This window comes from Hibiscus syriacus, unplaced genomic scaffold, assembly GCF_006381635.1.
Source record: "Hibiscus syriacus cultivar Baekdansim isolate YM2019G1 unplaced genomic scaffold, ASM638163v2 tig00112443_pilon, whole genome shotgun sequence".
Classification (NCBI taxonomy): domain Eukaryota; kingdom Viridiplantae; phylum Streptophyta; class Magnoliopsida; order Malvales; family Malvaceae; genus Hibiscus; species Hibiscus syriacus.
Genome location: NW_024063332.1, coordinates 1,319,435 through 1,338,115, shown reverse-complemented (window position 1 = coordinate 1,338,115; position 18,681 = coordinate 1,319,435). Strand labels below are relative to the sequence as shown.

At 33.9% G+C, this 18,681-nt stretch overlaps 2 protein-coding genes and 2 pseudogenes across 2 annotated transcripts; 2 read left to right on the top strand and 2 right to left on the bottom strand.

Annotated features, from left to right (window-relative positions):
- The first annotated feature begins 9,349 nt into the window (after positions 1-9,349).
- Positions 9,350-9,924, top strand: LOC120179701 (annotated as a pseudogene).
- A 476-nt stretch (positions 9,925-10,400) lies between these two features.
- Positions 10,401-11,051, bottom strand: LOC120179648. Its single transcript, XM_039185189.1, has one exon. The coding sequence runs from the start codon at positions 11,049-11,051 to the stop codon at positions 10,401-10,403; it is 651 nt and encodes a 216-aa protein (XP_039041120.1).
- A 162-nt stretch (positions 11,052-11,213) lies between these two features.
- LOC120179647 lies at positions 11,214-12,114 on the bottom strand. The gene is made up of 2 exons (XM_039185188.1): positions 12,111-12,114; positions 11,214-12,055 (listed from the first exon to the last, which is right to left on the bottom strand). The coding sequence occupies exons 1-2, from the start codon at positions 12,112-12,114 to the stop codon at positions 11,214-11,216; spliced, it is 846 nt and encodes a 281-aa protein (XP_039041119.1).
- Positions 12,115-12,210: 96 nt separating this feature from the next.
- On the top strand, positions 12,211-18,384 carry LOC120179702 (annotated as a pseudogene).
- The last annotated feature ends 297 nt before the right edge of the window (positions 18,385-18,681 follow it).

Sequence of the window (18,681 nt, the reverse complement as noted above, 5' to 3'; positions counted from 1 at the left end):
TTGTTACATTATATTAAAGGTATGATCATGAGAGCTTCCAAAGTGAAGCACAAGGCAATAGACTGAAGGTAATAGCATTCACCTGCCCTGGCCAGGCAGAGAGAAGAGCGAAAACCTCAGGGAGTACCTGTATAAGATTAGAGAATGCTTCATGATGTTGAATGATATTCTGATGTGTTTTCAATTTTATATTTCTTTAACTCATAGAATGAATTTATTGAAATAGTTAAAAGAGTTCAGAGCACCTGAGTTCAAGGGTGAATTTGAGGAAGGTTCTGTTGTTACAGACCTTTGGGATAAATGATATGAAGAAAATGTTAGAAGGTTTTCATTTCTCTAAAGTGGAAAAGTTAAATTGAGTAGTTTCGTTACTACTTGGACAAGTTAGAATACGGTGGAAAAATGTCACCATAGGAATATTAAAAGATCAAGTGATGTGGTTATTATTTGTAAAAGTGTTCAAGAATAAGTACATCGATGACCAGTTTATAAGACAAATGAAGCTAGAATATACGAGCTTGAAGTAAGGGAATTACATGTGCATGTGTATGAATGTAAGTTTAATAAATTTGTTGCTGAGTTGATTTTGATTAAGAATGATACATGTGATTGGTTGTTTAGGGCTTGTGCCTTAAATTAAAAGAGTGTTACGGGTTTTGAATTTTTTCTCATTTCAAGAAATGGTTAATCGCGTTAAAGCTCTAGAGAAATCTCAGAATGAAAGGATTGGAGAATGAAAATCTCAGATGATTAAGAAAATTAGTGCTTCATAGAATTAAGCACCATCAAAGAAATGTAGAGATTCTGGTTTTCAAATTTAAACCAGACATGGATTAGTTGTATTCTCCGCCAGAGAATAAAACCAATCAGTTCAGACGGATTGGAAATTATAGTATTAAAGGAACTTTATCGTTCTGAAATATAATAGTTTGTTTACAGCATGGACAAGATAAAGTGGAGAAGATTGATGTTAATTGGATAATATTAAAAGACCAAGGAATGGTTTAAGAATATGTATATCAACAATAAATTATAAGACAAAGGTAAATGGAATGGTTGAATTCGAACCAAAGGAATTGCTTAAGGATGAGTGAGAGTGAAGGTTTGATAAGTGAAGGAAATAGAGGATGAATTATTTTGACTGGAAAGAATATATATATATATATATGGATAGTTTGATGAAGGTTTACGTTTTGATTGAAAGAAATAAGTTGACTAATAAAGTAGTGTGATAGTGAATGTATTAAAGTTAAAAGATTTGTATGTTTGACGGAAACAAATGATTGATAGAAAAGTTAAAAGGATAAAGAGGGATAAGTATAAATGATATGAAAGGAATGTAAAAAGATAGGGGAAAAAGGAAATGAAAGAATTAAAGTAATGAAGTGAAGTTTATGATATCACGAAAGATTTGTTGAAGAGGTGATATGTGAAAAGGAATAATAGACGTGTAGATAGTATTGTGTATAAGAAAGAGTATGAATATGATAAGATTTTATACTCTAGAAGGAAAAAGTTAACGTTGGCTAACGAGATTAAGAGATAAAAAAATGTATTGGAAGTATAAGACTCTAAGATATTGTCAGGTTAAGATAACCAATTATGAAGTGGATTTGAATACAGTTGTATATTTTGATCATAGTAATGTGATATAGTGAATGAAGTGAGAATTTGTATGGTTGAGTAAAGCTAAGGATTGATAAGAAAAGTTTAAGAATGGATACATCAGTGATTAGTTTATAAGACAAAGAAAGTTATAACGTTTGATTTTGAAACAGAGGAATAATATTGTATTTGAGTAAAAGTATGAGTTTGAAAAATTGAGTAAGATATCGTTGAGGAAAATTTCGATGGAAAAGAAAGTATATGATTTGGGTTGATAAGGGTTGTACCATAATTTTTTAAAAAAAGTTAAGGATTGTGTTCAGAAAATTGAATGTGCATCAGAACAATGTTAAAGGATCTCCACTATTCTAAAGTAGAGAATTTAGATGAAGTAATTTAGTTGTTATGCGGATGAGTTAAAGTATGGTAAACAAATATTATAATGGGAATAATAGAAGATTCATTGAGGTGAATATTGTTTCGGAAGAGTTTAAAGAAATGATACATTAGTGATTATTTTATAAGATAGAAGACGTTGAAATGTTGAGTGTGAACAAAGAAAATTTCATGGTGCATGAGAATGAACGTGGATTTGATAAGTTAAGTAAACTATTGTTGAGATAATTCTGATTGGAAAATGGGTATATGATTAATTAATTAATTAATTAGGGCTTGTGTCCTAGATTGAATAGTTGTTATCGACTAGCCGTAAGTGTAAAGGTGATAGAGTTATAAGATTGAAAAAAAAAATAAAGTGAGTTAATTAAGTTTGATATGGATTTGAATATGGTTATGTATTTAGATCATATAGATATGATGAAGGCAAAGAGAAGAGTATTTACAAGTTTTAAAGGGAGATTTGAGGAAGAAAAATACAAGTATAAAAGATGGTGAAGAATAAGTTTTTGTATAAGTAAAGCTGATTATCAAAGTTATAAAGATGTGATAAAGATCAGTAATGAGTATGTGAACATGAATTAAAAGATATGACCTATGTATAAGGAGATTTGGATTTGTGATGGAATGAAGGACTAAGGAAATTAAATGATGGAGTTTAAAAGCTTAAGTATGACAAGGATTATGATGAGGTATAAAGTATGAGTTAGTATAGAAGTAAAAAAAATGTTCGTAAGACTATATGCAAAATTGTTGGATTTTGGCAAAGGGTATGTATTAATCATCTGTAATGAGGATTTAAGGTTATGTTTCTTGGTCAAGTGGATGTGGACAAAGAGATAAAGAATGATTCATACGTATTAAGGAATTTAAGATGTAGTTGAATACTAATATAATGAAAGTTTGGTAATTAGAGACTTATGAGGAAAGTGAATGATTTGAGATTTTGAGTAATAAGAATTGATGTTACTATCTATATGATAAGGGATATGATATAGATGTATAAAAGAAAAGGTAATGGAATGATTGAAGTAAGTTAGCACCTTTTGTTATAAAAAGGTGATTATTCCTTAGACAAGTATGTGAGATTATATGAATTTTTTTTTGTGTATTGTAGTACATACAAGAATTAAGGAATGGTGTAAAGCGATTAAAAATGATGAAGGAAATCAATTGATTCATAATATTGAGTAGTAAGGATTGGAGTTTTGTCTATATAATGAATGACATTATATGGATTTATAAAAGTAGGATGTATATGAAGAATTTAGTAAGAGAAAAATATAAGTCTGTTAGCAATGAACAGGAAAGATTAAGTAAAGGAAGTAACATGAGAATATTAGAAGATATGTTCTTATCAATGTGGGCAATGAAAATTCGAGGACGAATTTTCTTAAAAGGATGGGAGATTTGTAACATCCCAAACTATAGGCTAGTGACTAAATTGTAAAATTTTAGAATTTGGTGATTAAAGTGGAAAATTGAAAAGTTCAATGATTTATTTGAAAATGATATTTGAATGGTTATTGGTAATTATTAAAAGAATTAAAGGGCAAAATGGTCATTTGACTTGAAAATGATATATAGGCATGTGGGGATAAGGATAAGGATGAGGAGATATTTTCTCCACTTCATCTTCATCTTCTTCTTCTTCATGTACGAGAGAAAGAAAGAGCCAAGCTTACAAAGGTAAGTTTTCGAATTAGTTGATTATTTGTTGATTTAAAGGTTGGGTTTTGATCATTAGATGATAACTAAGCTTAAGGAAAGCTTAAGTTATCTTAAAATCAAAATATGAAGAAGTTATGAAAGATTAAAGAAAATGTGTTTTTGGAAAAGGGTTGATAAGTTGAATTTGAAACTAAATTTGACTTGTCATCAACTTAATTAAGAGATATGAAGTGATAAAATTGAATTTAGAGCATCTTGAAAATTTGGTATGATTATTGATTTCCATATGAAAGATGGAATTTTAAGGTTAAAGATGTATTGAATGAGTAGAAATTAGTTTAAGTATATATACTTGAGTTAAGAATAGAAAAGGGAATGAAACATGAAGAATTTTAATGAAAAGTTATGGAATTTTTGGATTAAATCATTTTATAATTGACAGATGCATCGATACACTATGAATGTGTACCGATGCACTAAGACAAATTTTGAAGGTGCATCGATACATTAAGGAGTGCATCGATGCATGGGAATTTCGAAGCTATTTTGTGTACCGATGCACCCATAGTGCATCGATACACCCCTAAAGGAAAAATAGAATTTTGGTTCATTAAACTAGCTTAAGTTATTAACATCAAGTTATAAGATTTAGGCTTATGATATTCATCTCGAAAATTATGTTTATGTAGATATTAAGCCTAAACAAGTTTCGAAACAATCAAAGAATTAGGATCGAATCAAAGCAAGGCTAAGGTGAGTGCAATTTAATTGTACTTATGTTATTAATCAAACATTGGCTTGCGATGAGCCAGTGACGGAGTTACAATGGTAAGAAGTAACTCCTAAAAGGTTATATGATCGATGTGATTTTTATGAGTGTATATGTTAAATGATACATGTGAGTACATGATTATGTGATAGTGAACTATGTGAAAGAACCATGAGATACATGAGCTTATATGAATAAGTTTATATATTATTCTTATGTGACATGACCTACATGATTATATGTTATATGCATCATTATACATGAGTTATGTCTGACATGTTATTCTACGAGCTATGTGACATAGGAACATGAAATCATATCAAAAGTGACATGAATTACATGAAAGTAAACTACGTGATTATATGCACATGTGATATGTGACAGAAGAAAAGAAATATGTGAACATAAGAGCAATAATATGAATACATGAATTTATGAAGCATTAGAAAAATGCCCATGTTATATGATACGAGAGCTATAGGTATAGTTGGCATGCCAAGATTAGAGGGTCTACGCGGTCCTTCGGGGACAAATTCTACGTGGTCCTTCGGGACGTATATGTATTCTTTGGAGCATGTATGAGGTCTTTTGAGACACCTACTTGATCCTTGGTATATGTATATGATTCTTAAGGAATTCATATGTGGTCCTTATGGATAATCTTATATGGCACTACGGTGCATTTCTATGCGGCACTTCGGTGCAAATTCTACGTGGCACTTCGATGCAATTTATACGAGCTGTGGTGACAACATTTGTGCACAACCTCAATGTACTCGAATACCTTAAGTTCTCAAAAATGTACATGGGCTAATAAAGAGACAATAACAAATACAATACATATGATGTATATGTTTTGGAAATATGAAATATGTTACATGAATTATATGATGTTATGTGTGTTTATGATATACAGAAATGATAAGTATAAAAATCATATGATAAATAGAGATAAGATTATGATGATGATGGTATATGTATATGTATGCATTTATTATATGAAATGTTCTATTTTTTTATATGTTTTATATGCCTCACTAAGTCTATGACTTAGCGTGTGATCGTTTCACACATAGGTTTCGAGAAGAAAAAGATTGATAAAAGTTATGCAAGACAGGTCAGCTCCTCCATTCCAAAGATCAGATAAGAAAAGAATTAAGTAGTATGTATTTTGTAATAATAATAGTGGTTGGCATGTAAATAAAGATTTGAATACGATATGCTCTAATTGGTTTTGTAAAATTATATGATTGAGTTTTGTAATGTTTTAAACGTGTATATGTAAATGGTAATTTTATACGGATGGAAGCTTAAGTTTTTATGAATTTATACGTATTTTTACGAAAGTTACTGTAGCAGTGCATCAATACATTGTAGTAGTGCATCGATACACAATTTATATTCAAAAATTTTCAATGTTCACGGTACTATTCATACCGTATTTTGCTGTTCATAAATACGTTTTTGTCTCAAAATTTTATAACGAGCGTAATTCAACAATATATGATCGTATTTTCTTAATATCAATTCAAATGATTTGATATTTTATACGAATATTGTTTTAAAAAGTCAATGTGACATCTCGAACTCGTATCCGGGTCGGGTCGGGTTGGGGTGTTACACTTTTGAAAAAAAAAATAAGGCGGTCTTTGTATTATTTTTCCTTTAATGTGGCCCTTCAACTCAAAAAATAAACTTAATGTGATCCTTTGACAAACTTTTTTTATCGTTTATCGTTACGGTGCTGACGTGACAGTCTAGGGAGACAGATTGACATGACAGATGGGCTACTTGGTAACTCTAACATGGAAGACAGACTGTCACATCAGTATAATGAACTAGCACACCAATACTGTAACGGTCAACGATGAAAAACATTAGTAAAATGATCACATTAAGTTTATTTTCTGAGTTGAAGAGGATCACATTAAAAGAAAAAAATAATACAAGAATCACATTGATTTTCTTTTCAAAAGGTACAGAGACATCCTATGCATTTTTTCCATAAACAACAAGTATTGATATACCAAGATTGATTTATGTATTTTTTTTATGACAACAGGTACTCATAAAAAGTTGATTTGGTAACGCATATAATTATAAAATACAGAAAAAAACGGAAATTTTGTACAAATTATGACACATAAAGGGAAAGACGAGGTGCTACCAGCTCGAAGCTTTGTTTTATACTACAAATTTTGAAACAGAAAATCCAAATAAATCATAATTAATAAAAAGAAAATTGGGTAATTTGTGTTTGGACATGGAGACTGCTTACCAACCAACAGCTAGGTTTTGTTGCTTTTGATCATGCATGAAACCACTATTTTCCCTACTTTTTTATATTATAAACCTTGCATTATTTTTTTTTCAAATTTTTCTTATTCATTCTCGTTTTAGTATAAATTTTGACATCAAATATGTTGTTTGATAATAATTTTTTATATATGATGTGAGAATTCAAGTTTTTTTAATGTTAAAATATAATAAATTTACTATGACAAAAAGATTAACGTTTCTTAAATAATATTTGATATTTAAATTCTTATAAGTAAAAAATAAATTGAGAAAGTTTATTATTATTTAAAAGATCGATTTAACTCTACTTAATATATAATATATAGTCAATGTGATATTAGAAAAGTGAGGTTTAAGTTTAAGCCAAGTACTAGTTGTTAAAGTATTTGTAATAATATCATGGAAACGTATTGACCAACACAAGTAAAGTTGGCATATATATAAATATTGTAACTATCTGTTCGACATCTAAACTATTAATTTTAGTCCGTTTTAATATTTAAATTTTTAATTTTTTTCAAAATCAGGTCTAACATTTAGTTTTTATTTCATTTTAATACATCGTTAAAAACTTAGCATTAATTTTTTTTTTAAAAGTAAAAGTTTAGGTACTAAAACGGATCAAAATTGATAGTTTAGGTACTAAATGCATTAAATTTTTAACGGCGGAATACTAAAATGAAATCAAAACTAATATTATGTATAGTTTGACAAAAATGAAAATTTAGGTACAAAAACATACTAAAACTGATAATTTAAGTACTAAATACATAATTTACCCGTATAAATAATACCTATCCTTACTATAACATGTTTTAATATATTTATGAGAAAAATAATTATATTAGAAAATTAAATTAATAATATGTATATAAATTCTAGTAATTCAATTATTTTTATATTTTTAATTTATTTTATCTTTTTAATTATTTTTGTGTGTTTTTAATCACATTTGATATAGAATTGAAAAATAAACAAATAATTTATATTTCTCAAACAAAGATGTCTCCACAAAATGGTCAAACAGGGAGCACTATTTCTTTGCATCCCAAATATCTCATTCTTAGCTGGTATATAAAACAGTGGGCCTTAAGCTCATATTTCCAGTGCAATATTATTTCGGTCGAATACCTTAAAAGATCCCTCCACTACATATTTTCCCAGGTTTAATCCCTATTCTTTTAATTTTAACCATTCCTAGTTTACTAGTTTATGAATATGTAGTTTCATTACAGTTGGACAACGATTTTACAGAAAACGTCAAGATGTAGATGTCATATCTTCAACACGTTTCAAAAAAATATAGGATTAATATAAAGATAGATGTCAAAATTATATCTCGAAATATAATTTGGTGTTTAAAGAATTTTTCGCTAAAATAAGTATTTAATATTTTTAACGTTACACTTATAGATGTTTGGATTGTAACAACCGTCAACTTTGATCGTTATTTGACACTTGTCACACGTATAAAATTTTAAAAATTATTTTATTTTAAAAAATTAATATTATAATTAAAAACCAAAAAATTCCTAAATTTTACATTTTTTGTTGTCGGTTGGACACCGTCGATTTGTAACTGTCACCATTGACAACATCAGAACTGTCTCGTCATTGCAATTAAAATTCAATTCTCCATCCACGTGAAACTATACCGTTCGTCATGAAAAACACCACGAAGGATCGTCGAATTTTTAAGTTTTTCGTTTAAATTTTCTGGTGATTTCGACGCCTACAACCATCCATATATTACACAGCCATCACCATTGCGTTTCTTTTCATGTTTCGAATAAAACCCAATCAATGATGATTGTTCGTTGTCGGAGGTGGGGCGATGAGAGGGAGAGGGACAACGATGGGAAGGGGTTGATATTTTTTGAAGAAAAAATATTTTTATTACTAATAAAATTAAATATTTAAAATATAACAATAGACACCTAAATGTGCGTGAGAGAAAATATTAGCCACATAATTTTAACAAAAAATTCTTTAAAAATCAAATCGTATAGTTTAGACACTTATTTTTATATTAAATAAAAAATATATCACACCAAATGATCTAATAGAATTAATGAAAAAAATTATCATAGATTTATAAGTTTTCGTTTACGAATAAAAGTTACTCTAAAAATAATAGATTGGTCATTTTCAAGTGCTTACAATTTACATCAACAAAATAGTGTAGCACATCGATGTTGACTTTGCATCACTTGAGACTGTAATATTTTCTAAAGTTTGAGTTGATCACTCATTAAAGTGGTACATAAAACTTTAAAAATAATAACAATTCTTTTACTATTTGTGCTCGGTTAGATATGTGAACATTAGAGCATTGATATGACCTTTCTCTAGTACGAGAGTTTTGGAAAGGACAATATATATTTAGAAACAAACAAATAATCGAGGGACCTTTATAGAGTTTGACGTATTATTTATCTCTATGAATGCCTGTCAGTCTGCCAATGGCCCCTCTCCATTCTTTATATACGAAGCTTCCTCCATTTTTCCCTGCACTTCAACTCAAACACAAAGCCCCTTTCTCTTCTTCAACAATCTCCTCTTTCTCTCTCTACATTTAAAACATTTTGAATTTTAGAGTTCAGTATATACATGGCGAAAGTTGGGAAACTAACAAAGCTCAAGTCTGCAATAAAAAAGATGGCCGTCTCTAACCAAACTGACCCGCACCAGCAGCGCCATAGCGGCGTCGGATTCCGAAGAGAAATCGAATTTCCCACCCAGTTTATGTCGGCAAGTCGCGGCGGAGATACCTGGTAAGGTCGGAGATCATCTGCCACCCTCTGTTCCAAGAGCTGGTCGATAGGTCCAGCGGCAATGGCGGCGGTGATGACGACAGTGAAGTCGTGGTGTCTTGCGAGGTTGTTTTGTTCGAGCACTTTCTTTGGATGCTCGAGAACGACGGAGCTCAGTTGAGTTCCATGGAAGAGCTGGTCGAGTTCTACACTTGCTAACAAAAAGAATGAAAATAGATGATGCATATTGAATTTGTAAAAAGATGAAGGGCACGAATGCAAAATAATGGGAATTTAAGTAGTGTTAGGAAAAAGGAAATGGCGAAATGCCCTTTCGGGGACGACGAGGTGATTAACCCATAATTTGATTTTAGCTGCGGGAGGGTCAATGTTGCTCATCATCAACTTTCATAAGAATTTGCTTTTATGCTCTGTTTTGATAAATTTCAACATTCCAGTCCATTTTATTATCCATGTTCAGGACTAAATGCTTGTAAGTTGTAAGAATGTCAATGCCATTTGTTTATGACCAAAATTGGTTGAGAAATGGAAATTTGTCTGCTTCCCAATCTTAATTCTTTCTTTTAAATCCGTTATATATATATTTATATTCGATACACACCTATGATAAATTAATCCAAAAATCAGTTCACCTATAATTATTTTATATTCATAAAATGTTAATACGCTAAATATAAATCCTTTAATTTAAGTTTATACATAGTTAGACAAAGTGAAATGAGACCAAATTCTCAATGCTTTATGGTAGCAAACGATATGGCTGCCTCAGTTTTTTTTTTGGATAAATCAATTTTATTATCCAAAGAGCAAATAACTGCTTCAAAAAACCAGCCTGTTCATACAAAAAGAACCGACTACTTACAAGCTATAAACAACAAAACAAAACATCAATACTCTATACCCCATTGATTACAAAGTGTGATATTAACACTGACATTCCTATTAATATTCCTACCCCTTAGTTGGATAGCAACAGACTCTTGAATAGCATGAAATAAGTCATCAAAAGATCTTGAGCGTTCTTGATATATTCTTTTGTTCCTCTCCTCCCAAATAGTGTAAGTAAAAGTAGTCCAAGCTAACTTCATGATAGTAGTGAGCAAGGATTTTCCTTTCCAAGAAGCAGAAGCCCAAGCTAAGTGAATGTCCCATGAACATGATCCTCTACGAATGCCATTGAGATTCAAAACTGCATCCCATAAAGAACTAGCCAAAGCACAATGAAGGAATAAGTGATCTCTAGTTTCCAACAAGTCATTGCAAAACACACATTTATCATCAATGTTGAACCTCATTCGTATCAACCTATCTTTAGTTGGTAGTCTGTCTAAAAAAGCCATCCAAGTAATAATACTATACTTAGAAATATGAAGAGGAAACCATATCAACTTGTGCCAAGTGACATTTTCCTCCTTGTTTCGAATCAGGAGCCAAATGTCCTTGATCGACTGGGCTCCAGAAGCAAGAACAGAAGAAGCTTGAAGCCTCATACTAAGCAATTTTCGAAAGCTCCAGCTTGAGTTAATTCCAACCTCCATATTCCAAAAATCAGAATTTTTGACAACATAGGTTTTAATCCAGGCAATCCATAATGAACCTCACCCGCAAGAATATTCCGGATCAAATGCATAATACATGCTTTATTCCAAGACTTAATGTCTTTAAGTCCTAGACCCCCTTTGGATTTCGAGAGACAAAGTTTATCCCAACTTACTCTTGCACCAGTTGCAGCCTTGTCTGAACCTTTCCAAAAAAAACCGTGAACATAATTGCTCAATTCGGTTAAGAACAGATTGAGGTAGGATTAACTGCCTACACCAAAAATTAGTGATGCTAAGCAGAACAGTTTTAGTTAGCTCTAATCTACTAGCATAGCTCAAGTGTCTTCTAGACCATTTATGAAGACGGTCCCTGATATTATCAATAAGTGTCACACAATCTTTATCCGAAAGTTTTCTAGAAACCAATGGAACACCCAAGTATCTAACAGGCAGACAACCATGGTTGAACCCAATAATTCGCTTGATTTCATCAATTTTTGTAGGGTAGATTCCAGCAGTAAAGAAATCACATTTTTGTGCATTAAGCTTAAGGCCAGAAATTTCATAAAAGTGATCTAAAACACTAATAACCCCCACAACGGGTTCATCATTTTCTTTGTAGAAAATAAGTAAATCGTCTGCAAAGGTAAGATGAGTTAAACCAACTTTTTTGCATCTAGGGTAGAAGCCAAACATACCTCTTTGAGCAGCCTTGTTAAGAATTCTAGATAGGACATTCATGGAAAGGACAAACAGAAGAGGTGAAATAGGATCACCTTGTTTTAATCCTCTGTCACCTTTAAAGAAACTAATTAGACTCCCATTAAAGGAGATGGAGTAACGAGCAGCAGTGAAACAAGCTTCAACCCACTTAATAAAAGTTCTAGGAAGACCAATAACAGTGAGGACATCAGAGATAAAGGCCCAATGCAGAGAATCAAAAGCCTTATGAAGGTCTATTTTCAGTGAACACCTTGGGGATATAGTCTTCCTACCATAGCCTTTAACAAAACCAGTTTGATTAAGTGTAATAATTCCAGGAAGCAGAGTTGTTACACATTCATTTGTATGATTAAGGATGGCCTACAAAAGGTAATTGAAATAACCTTTTCTTTTTTGAAACAACAATTAATTATCATTCTTTTTGCTCATGTTGCGATGTGCAGTATTATGATCTTGTGCCAATTGTAAGTCATTAAACTGACAATGCGTGAATAATTTGTGATAGGCGGGGATGCTGCAGGAATGATGGCGGCTGCTGATGCAACAAAGTAATTATTTTCCTTTTTCTAGCTTTTACATATCATTGTTGGTGTAATTTGTTTGGTTGAATTATCATAAATCCAAACTTGTGATTGTGGATGATTGTGACATTCATATACCGTTTCACTTACATGTTTGCAAATGTTAAGTTGATTTATTTTGAAGCTTGTACATGCTAGAAAATTTCTATGCTTTAGGCATGGAAGGGGCTGTCAACGAGTTAATGATCATATATGGGCACACTGATAATCAATGCATGATTACATGTCTTTTCTAGCACTAGGAAGCTTGGAATTGTTCAAGTAAAGTTTATATAGCACTAAACAGAACTATTAAAATGTTTAAGTTTCACTCAAGATGTGAGCTAGTTTTTTTTTGATAGAATAAGATGTGAGCTAGTTGAATAAAGCTATGGTCAGGAAATGTTATTTTAGATATGCAGAAGGTAAGATATGAATACCTTTTTTGTATTCCGAGAAGTATGAAGGGGGTTTTTAACGAGGCCTCCGATTCTTATAAAAAAAAGATATGCAGAAGGTGGGTTGTATTTGTATCATAGAGACGGAATATTTCTCGGAATGTCTGAAAATTTCAGGCTAAAGAAGCTGTTGTTGCTACAATTGGATCTTCCATTTGCTTCACTACCTATGCTTTCTTATTGATTTGGTTTATTTCCAATTAACAGGATGGAGCTTTTAAGGGCTATTGATGTACGTCTGAATGCAGTTCAACAGGATTTGGCCACAGCTTTTGCACGTGCTTATGCTGCTGGTTTTAACTCTGAAACTGTGTCTGAACTCCAACAGTTTGCGAACTGGTTTGATGCTTTTCGCTTGAAGTAAGAACTCTAGAACTCCTTTTGATTGTGATGCTGTCTGTCTGTTTGTCACCCGTGGTTATTCTTCATTTTAGCATTGGGGCCTGTGGTTTACCAGGCCTTGATTGGGCGAGACATTAGATTTTGCAGTATTTTGTACTGTGTTTCTCTATAAGTGAGAAATGAAGTTGTTTCTTCATTTTGGTTGGGTCTGGTATGGAAACAGTGTGTGTACAAACAATATTTCTTTACGTTTGCTCTCAGATTTTGAGTGACTTCGTTTAATCTGTAAGGATTTTGTTTAGTAAGAAGGAAAATTGTCTTACCAAATGTCTAGCCTAAATATAAGAAAGGAGGTGGATACGTTTAAACATTAGATCAAACAATTTCTCTCGTGGTCTCTTCCTTCCCTACCAATTTGATTATATATTTTAGATATTTTCTTTGTATTTTTTTATTGATAATCTGTTTTCGCTCCCCTAAGATATTATAAGTTCGCCCCCCAACTAAAAATCTTGCGTCCGTCCCTGTTCATATCCCTACAGCCGTGTGTTGGGCATGGAGTCATAGGGATGTAGAGTTTCTAAGTTCCATCAATTTGTACTTACTTTTGTATCATTCTTTTTTTTCCCTATATCAATACCTAGAAAATGTTGGTAATAATTATTTCTCATGCAAGTTCTACTATTTGGGTGCAGTGAGGCTTGCACCAAATTCATGTCACTATGCCAGAGAAGATCAGAACTGATTAGCCAATGGAAGGCAGGCATTGATGATCAAGTGGTCAGAGCATCATGGGAATCTGACATGTCAATTGATGACCCCAATGAAGATCAAGTTGGGTCTCATGTTAATAACAGGCCCCAGCAGCCTTCGAAAAATAAGCACCAAGAACAACTACAACCAAACACTATGCTGAACCAGCACCACATAGACAAATCAAAGCCAGCCGCATGTCATCAACCAAAGCTCTTAAGTACTACACAACAATGTTCTCAAAATGAAAACAAGGAAGAAGAAAAGAAAGAGGGGCCAAAGGAGTCATTGCCTAGTCAAATCAGTCAACCTGCTAGGCGGCTTAGTGTGCAGGATAGAATCAGTCTCTTCGAGAACAAACAGAAGCAGAGCTCAAGTTCTGGAGGCAAACCCATTGCTGTTGACAAATCTGTAGAACTGAGAAGACTTTCATCCGATGTATCAACTGCGCCTGCAGTTCCTGAAAAGGCCGTGTTGAGAAGATGGAGCGCTGCTAGTGACACGAGCATTGACTTGGGTAATGACAAGGATGGTAATACAGATAGCCCTTTGTGCACGCCTTCCTCATCTTTTGTGTCTCAAGGTAACAACTCCTTGTTTCAAGGTTTAACTGAGGATAAGGAACGAAAAGATGAGAAGGATTTGAGTGACAAGGTAAGTTCAGTTAAAGTTGAACCTAAGAGTGTGCAAGCACAGCTAGCTAATAATCTTTTGGGGAAGGAAGGCGATGCGGGGTTGAAGGGGCGAATGAATTGGAAGGCTCCATCAGGATCACAGAACAGCCACTATCAGTCTTTTAGAGGTAAGTTAGAACAGATTGAGTTGGGTGCTCAAGTGGTTTCTCAGGAGAAGGTTAAGGGTTCTTTAAGGACAGAGGGAAGGTTCAGAGGTTCAGTCTCAGATTGTTCCTGGTCGGACGGTAATTGTGGGGGTTAAAAACCAACACGCTTCTCAGTTCCCAAATGCAGTATTTGCAGATGCTGTGGGGGATGATACTCCTGAGGGTGAATTAAAGAATAAAGTGGAGGCCCAAGGTAAAGATCAATCAGTATCACAATCACGTTTTAGGGGTCAAGGCCACTCTCGAACATTATCAGGGCAGTTTGCAGGTGGTGTCAGACTAAAAACTAAGGAGGCTCAGCAAAAAGGCAGTGAAGGTGATCAGTTTGCTCCTCAACAACAGTGGAGATCTTTTAATGGGGAAGTTGAGGTAGTGGGAAAGAAAGACTTGGCATCATCTGAGAAGCAAATAAGCAAAGTTGATAATTCTGAAGTCCATGAATTGAAGTTCAAGAATCAGGTTCCAGTAGCTTCTGAACCGAGCAAGAAGCCACAGGGTAGGAAGGATGAAGGTGGTTCTGTTTATTCAAATAAAAAGTCGGTTTTTAGTAAGACGGATTCTCAGAGTGAAGAGAGTGTAAGTGCCCCGATGGTGCCGGTAGATCAAACTCAGAGGATAAGGCAGTCAAGGGGAAACCAAGAGCTGAATGATGAGTTAAAAATGAAGGCAAATGAACTTGAAAAGCTTTTTGCAGAGCACAAACTTCGAGTTCCTTCTGATCAATTCAGTTCTGCTCGGAGAAGCAAGCCTGCGGATGCACAGATTGAACTGGAACCAAACTTAGAGTACAAAAAACCAGCAACCATAGATGACAAAAAGATGGCTGACAAAAACTTGATTCCTGAACCAATAGGTAGTTTGAGTAATATGGCTAACTTTTGTACTCCTCCCACAAAGATGGTAGATAACCAGGATATTTCTGTTAGCTTAAGGCGGAGTTTCTCCAGTATCACCTTTTCAGATGACTCTAGAGGAAAATTTTATGAGAAGTACATGCAAAAGAGAGATGCAAAGCTGAGGGAAGAATGGGGTTCAAAACGAGCTGAGAAGGAAGCCAAATTGAAGGCTATGCATGATAGCCTTGAGCAAAGTATAGCTGAGATGAAGGCCAAATTTTCTGGTTCTGTGTCTAGTGCTCGTCGGCGAGCAGAGAAAGTGAGGTCATTTGATTTTCGGTCACAGAGGGAGCAGGTATCTCCTATTGCATTTAGGTTTTCGGGAAATAAATGCCAAAATTCGTAACTGGTAGAACTTATCCTTCTTTTTAAATTTCCCCCCCTCAAGTTATGTGAATTTGAAAACTTGTGATTGAATTATTTATTACTAATTTTGATAAAGTTATGCATTTGGCAGCATTCAATAAGTTCCATTCAAAGTGAAGACCATCTTTCTGAGTTTCCTGATCAGAAGTACTCTGAACATGATAGAACACATAATGAGATATCTTTTGTCGATGGATCTTCTAGAAGCTTAAACAATAAGAAGCATATTCCAAATAGCAATCTGCCTTTGTCAACTCCTCGCACCACAGCAGCTGCAGTTCCACGCTCTGCTGCCAAAGTTTCAATTCCCAGTTCCAGAAGGCGGAGAGTGACATCCGAAAATCCTCTTGCACAATCAGTTCCAAACTTTTCTGATCTTAGAAAAGAAAACACAAAGCCCTCTTCTGGAGCTAGCAAGACAACTAGCTACTCCCAAGTGAGAAATTATGCTCGGAGCAAGAGTACCAATGAAGAGCTTGCACTTGGCAAGTATGACCAGCATCGGCGTTCTCAGTCCCTTAGAAAAGCTGTACTGGTCCTGTAGAATATTCTGATTTGGCTGCCTTAAACTTGGACGGCGTTGTTTTGGCACCTTTGAAATTTTATACAGAGCAGATGGGTCAGAGCTTAAATGACAAAATTTTGAAGAATGCGGAAGCACAGCCTTTTCTCAGTAATCTTAATGGTATAGGTCCTGGTGCTGGAGTAGATATTGCAAAGCTAAAAGCATCAGAGGCATCTGAGGTACCAAAAGATGAAGAGTCTGATGATGAACTAGCATTTGAAGCAGATGATTCCATGGATATGGCAAAAGAAGATGAAGAGAACGAACTTGAAACTAGAGCAGTTGACGATTTTGATGACATGGAAATCAGAACGGCAAGACTGAGCCAGGAATCTGACAAGTCGGGTGATTCCAGAGCAGAGAATGATGATTCCTTGAGGTCTCTATCTCAGGTTGATCCTACATCAGTTGCCGTGCTGCCTGCTGCAATACCCACCACTTTCCATCCTGCAGCATCCTTCCAAGATTCACCGGGCGAAAGTCCCGTGTCATGGAATTCCCGCATGCATCATCCATTTTCATATCCCCATGAGACTTCAGATATTGACGCTCCAATAGATTCCCCCATTGGGAGCCCTGCATCTTGGAATTCTCACTTGCTTGTTCAAACAGAGATGGATGCAGCTCGAATGAGGAAGAAATGGAGAAGTGCTCAGAAACCTTTTCACGTTGCTAACGTAACCCATAATCAGTCACGTAGGGATGTGACAAAAGGGTTCAAAAAGTTGTTAAAATTTGGACGGAAAAGCCGAGGGACATACAATTTCGTTGACTGGATCTCAGCTACAACTTCTGAAGGAGACGATGACATAGAGGATGGAAGAGATCCTGCCAATTGACCATCAGAAGTCTTGAGGAAGTCGAGAATGGGATTTTCGCAAGGCCACCCTTCTGATGATGGCTTCAATGAAAGCGAATTCAATGATCAGGGTAACTCCTATTGTTTCCGTTGCATGTTAATTACCTTATTCTTAGCATATTCATTGATTTTTTTTCCATATCTGTTAACTAATATGAACTTTCATTGATTGCATGCATGGTTTAATATTATTCTATATTGGTTTACATATGATGCATGCAAACATTTTAAATTTATTTTTGGCTTGCTTATTGAACTTGATGATGCATATTTCTTTTCTTTGTTATAACTCCGTTTCTTTTGTTGTATATATGAACCTGATTTGAAAGTATATTCATTGATGGTCCATTGCAGTTCAATCGCCAAGTACTTCTATTCCATCACCACCCGCCAACTTCAAATTAAGGGAAGATCATGTCAGGAAGCTCCATAAAAGGTGACTCATTGTGCATTTTAATATACTTATCTGATGCTTCTTTTTGGATAGTAATTCATGAAGGCTTCTATTGAACAAAAGTTGCCTTCACATAGATTGTCGGCTTGACCGATCACTTTTCATTTCTAAGGTTGGCTCTATGTGATGCCAGACAATGTCTTGTCAAAAGCAAAATACTGCATCTTGAACCGTGTTCTACATGAAAACTGCAAATGTGGATAGATAATTAAGTTCGTATGAAATGAAGTTAATACCGTTGATCATCTCAAAACTTCTTTTCTTGAGCAATATTCTAGAACTTACTAATCCTCGATTTACATATTGGAGAATCTGTCATGAATATTCAGAAGAAACTTAGTTCGTTATCGTGTTGTATTTGAGGTTTTTATTTGTAATGGTAATTTTGCAGCACCACATTCATTCTTTTCGCTCTCCACATTTCGAAGCAAAGGGAGTGATTCGAAGCCTAGATGAAGTTTGTCTGAGGAAAGTCCAGGACAAGTGCTCAAAATCATCTTTAAGCAATAGGGTCAAAAGAAACACATAAGGTACAAATGCTTGGGGTAGTCACGGCACACTGAACAGTATCACGTCAAAAAAAAGGGGACATGTAAATCTTCAATCGATAGTCTTGTGATCAAACAAGAAATCGCCAATTGGCTTTAAAGTCACATTGATTTTGGTAATCCAGAGCCATTCTTTTTGTCCATTTCATTTGCTCTTGCCTTGTGATGGAATATATGTATATCAAAAGTTGAACTATGTCTTGAAACCAAAGTTGTTGAAAATACGATGTAACAGAAAAAAAAAACTACCTTCAATTGACAC

Bases quoted from the DNA above. Each gene is read 5' to 3' on its own strand.
- LOC120179648 (XM_039185189.1), bottom strand. From the start codon at position 11,051: ATGGAGGTTGGAATTAACTCAAGCTGGAGCTTTCGAAAATTGCTTAGT.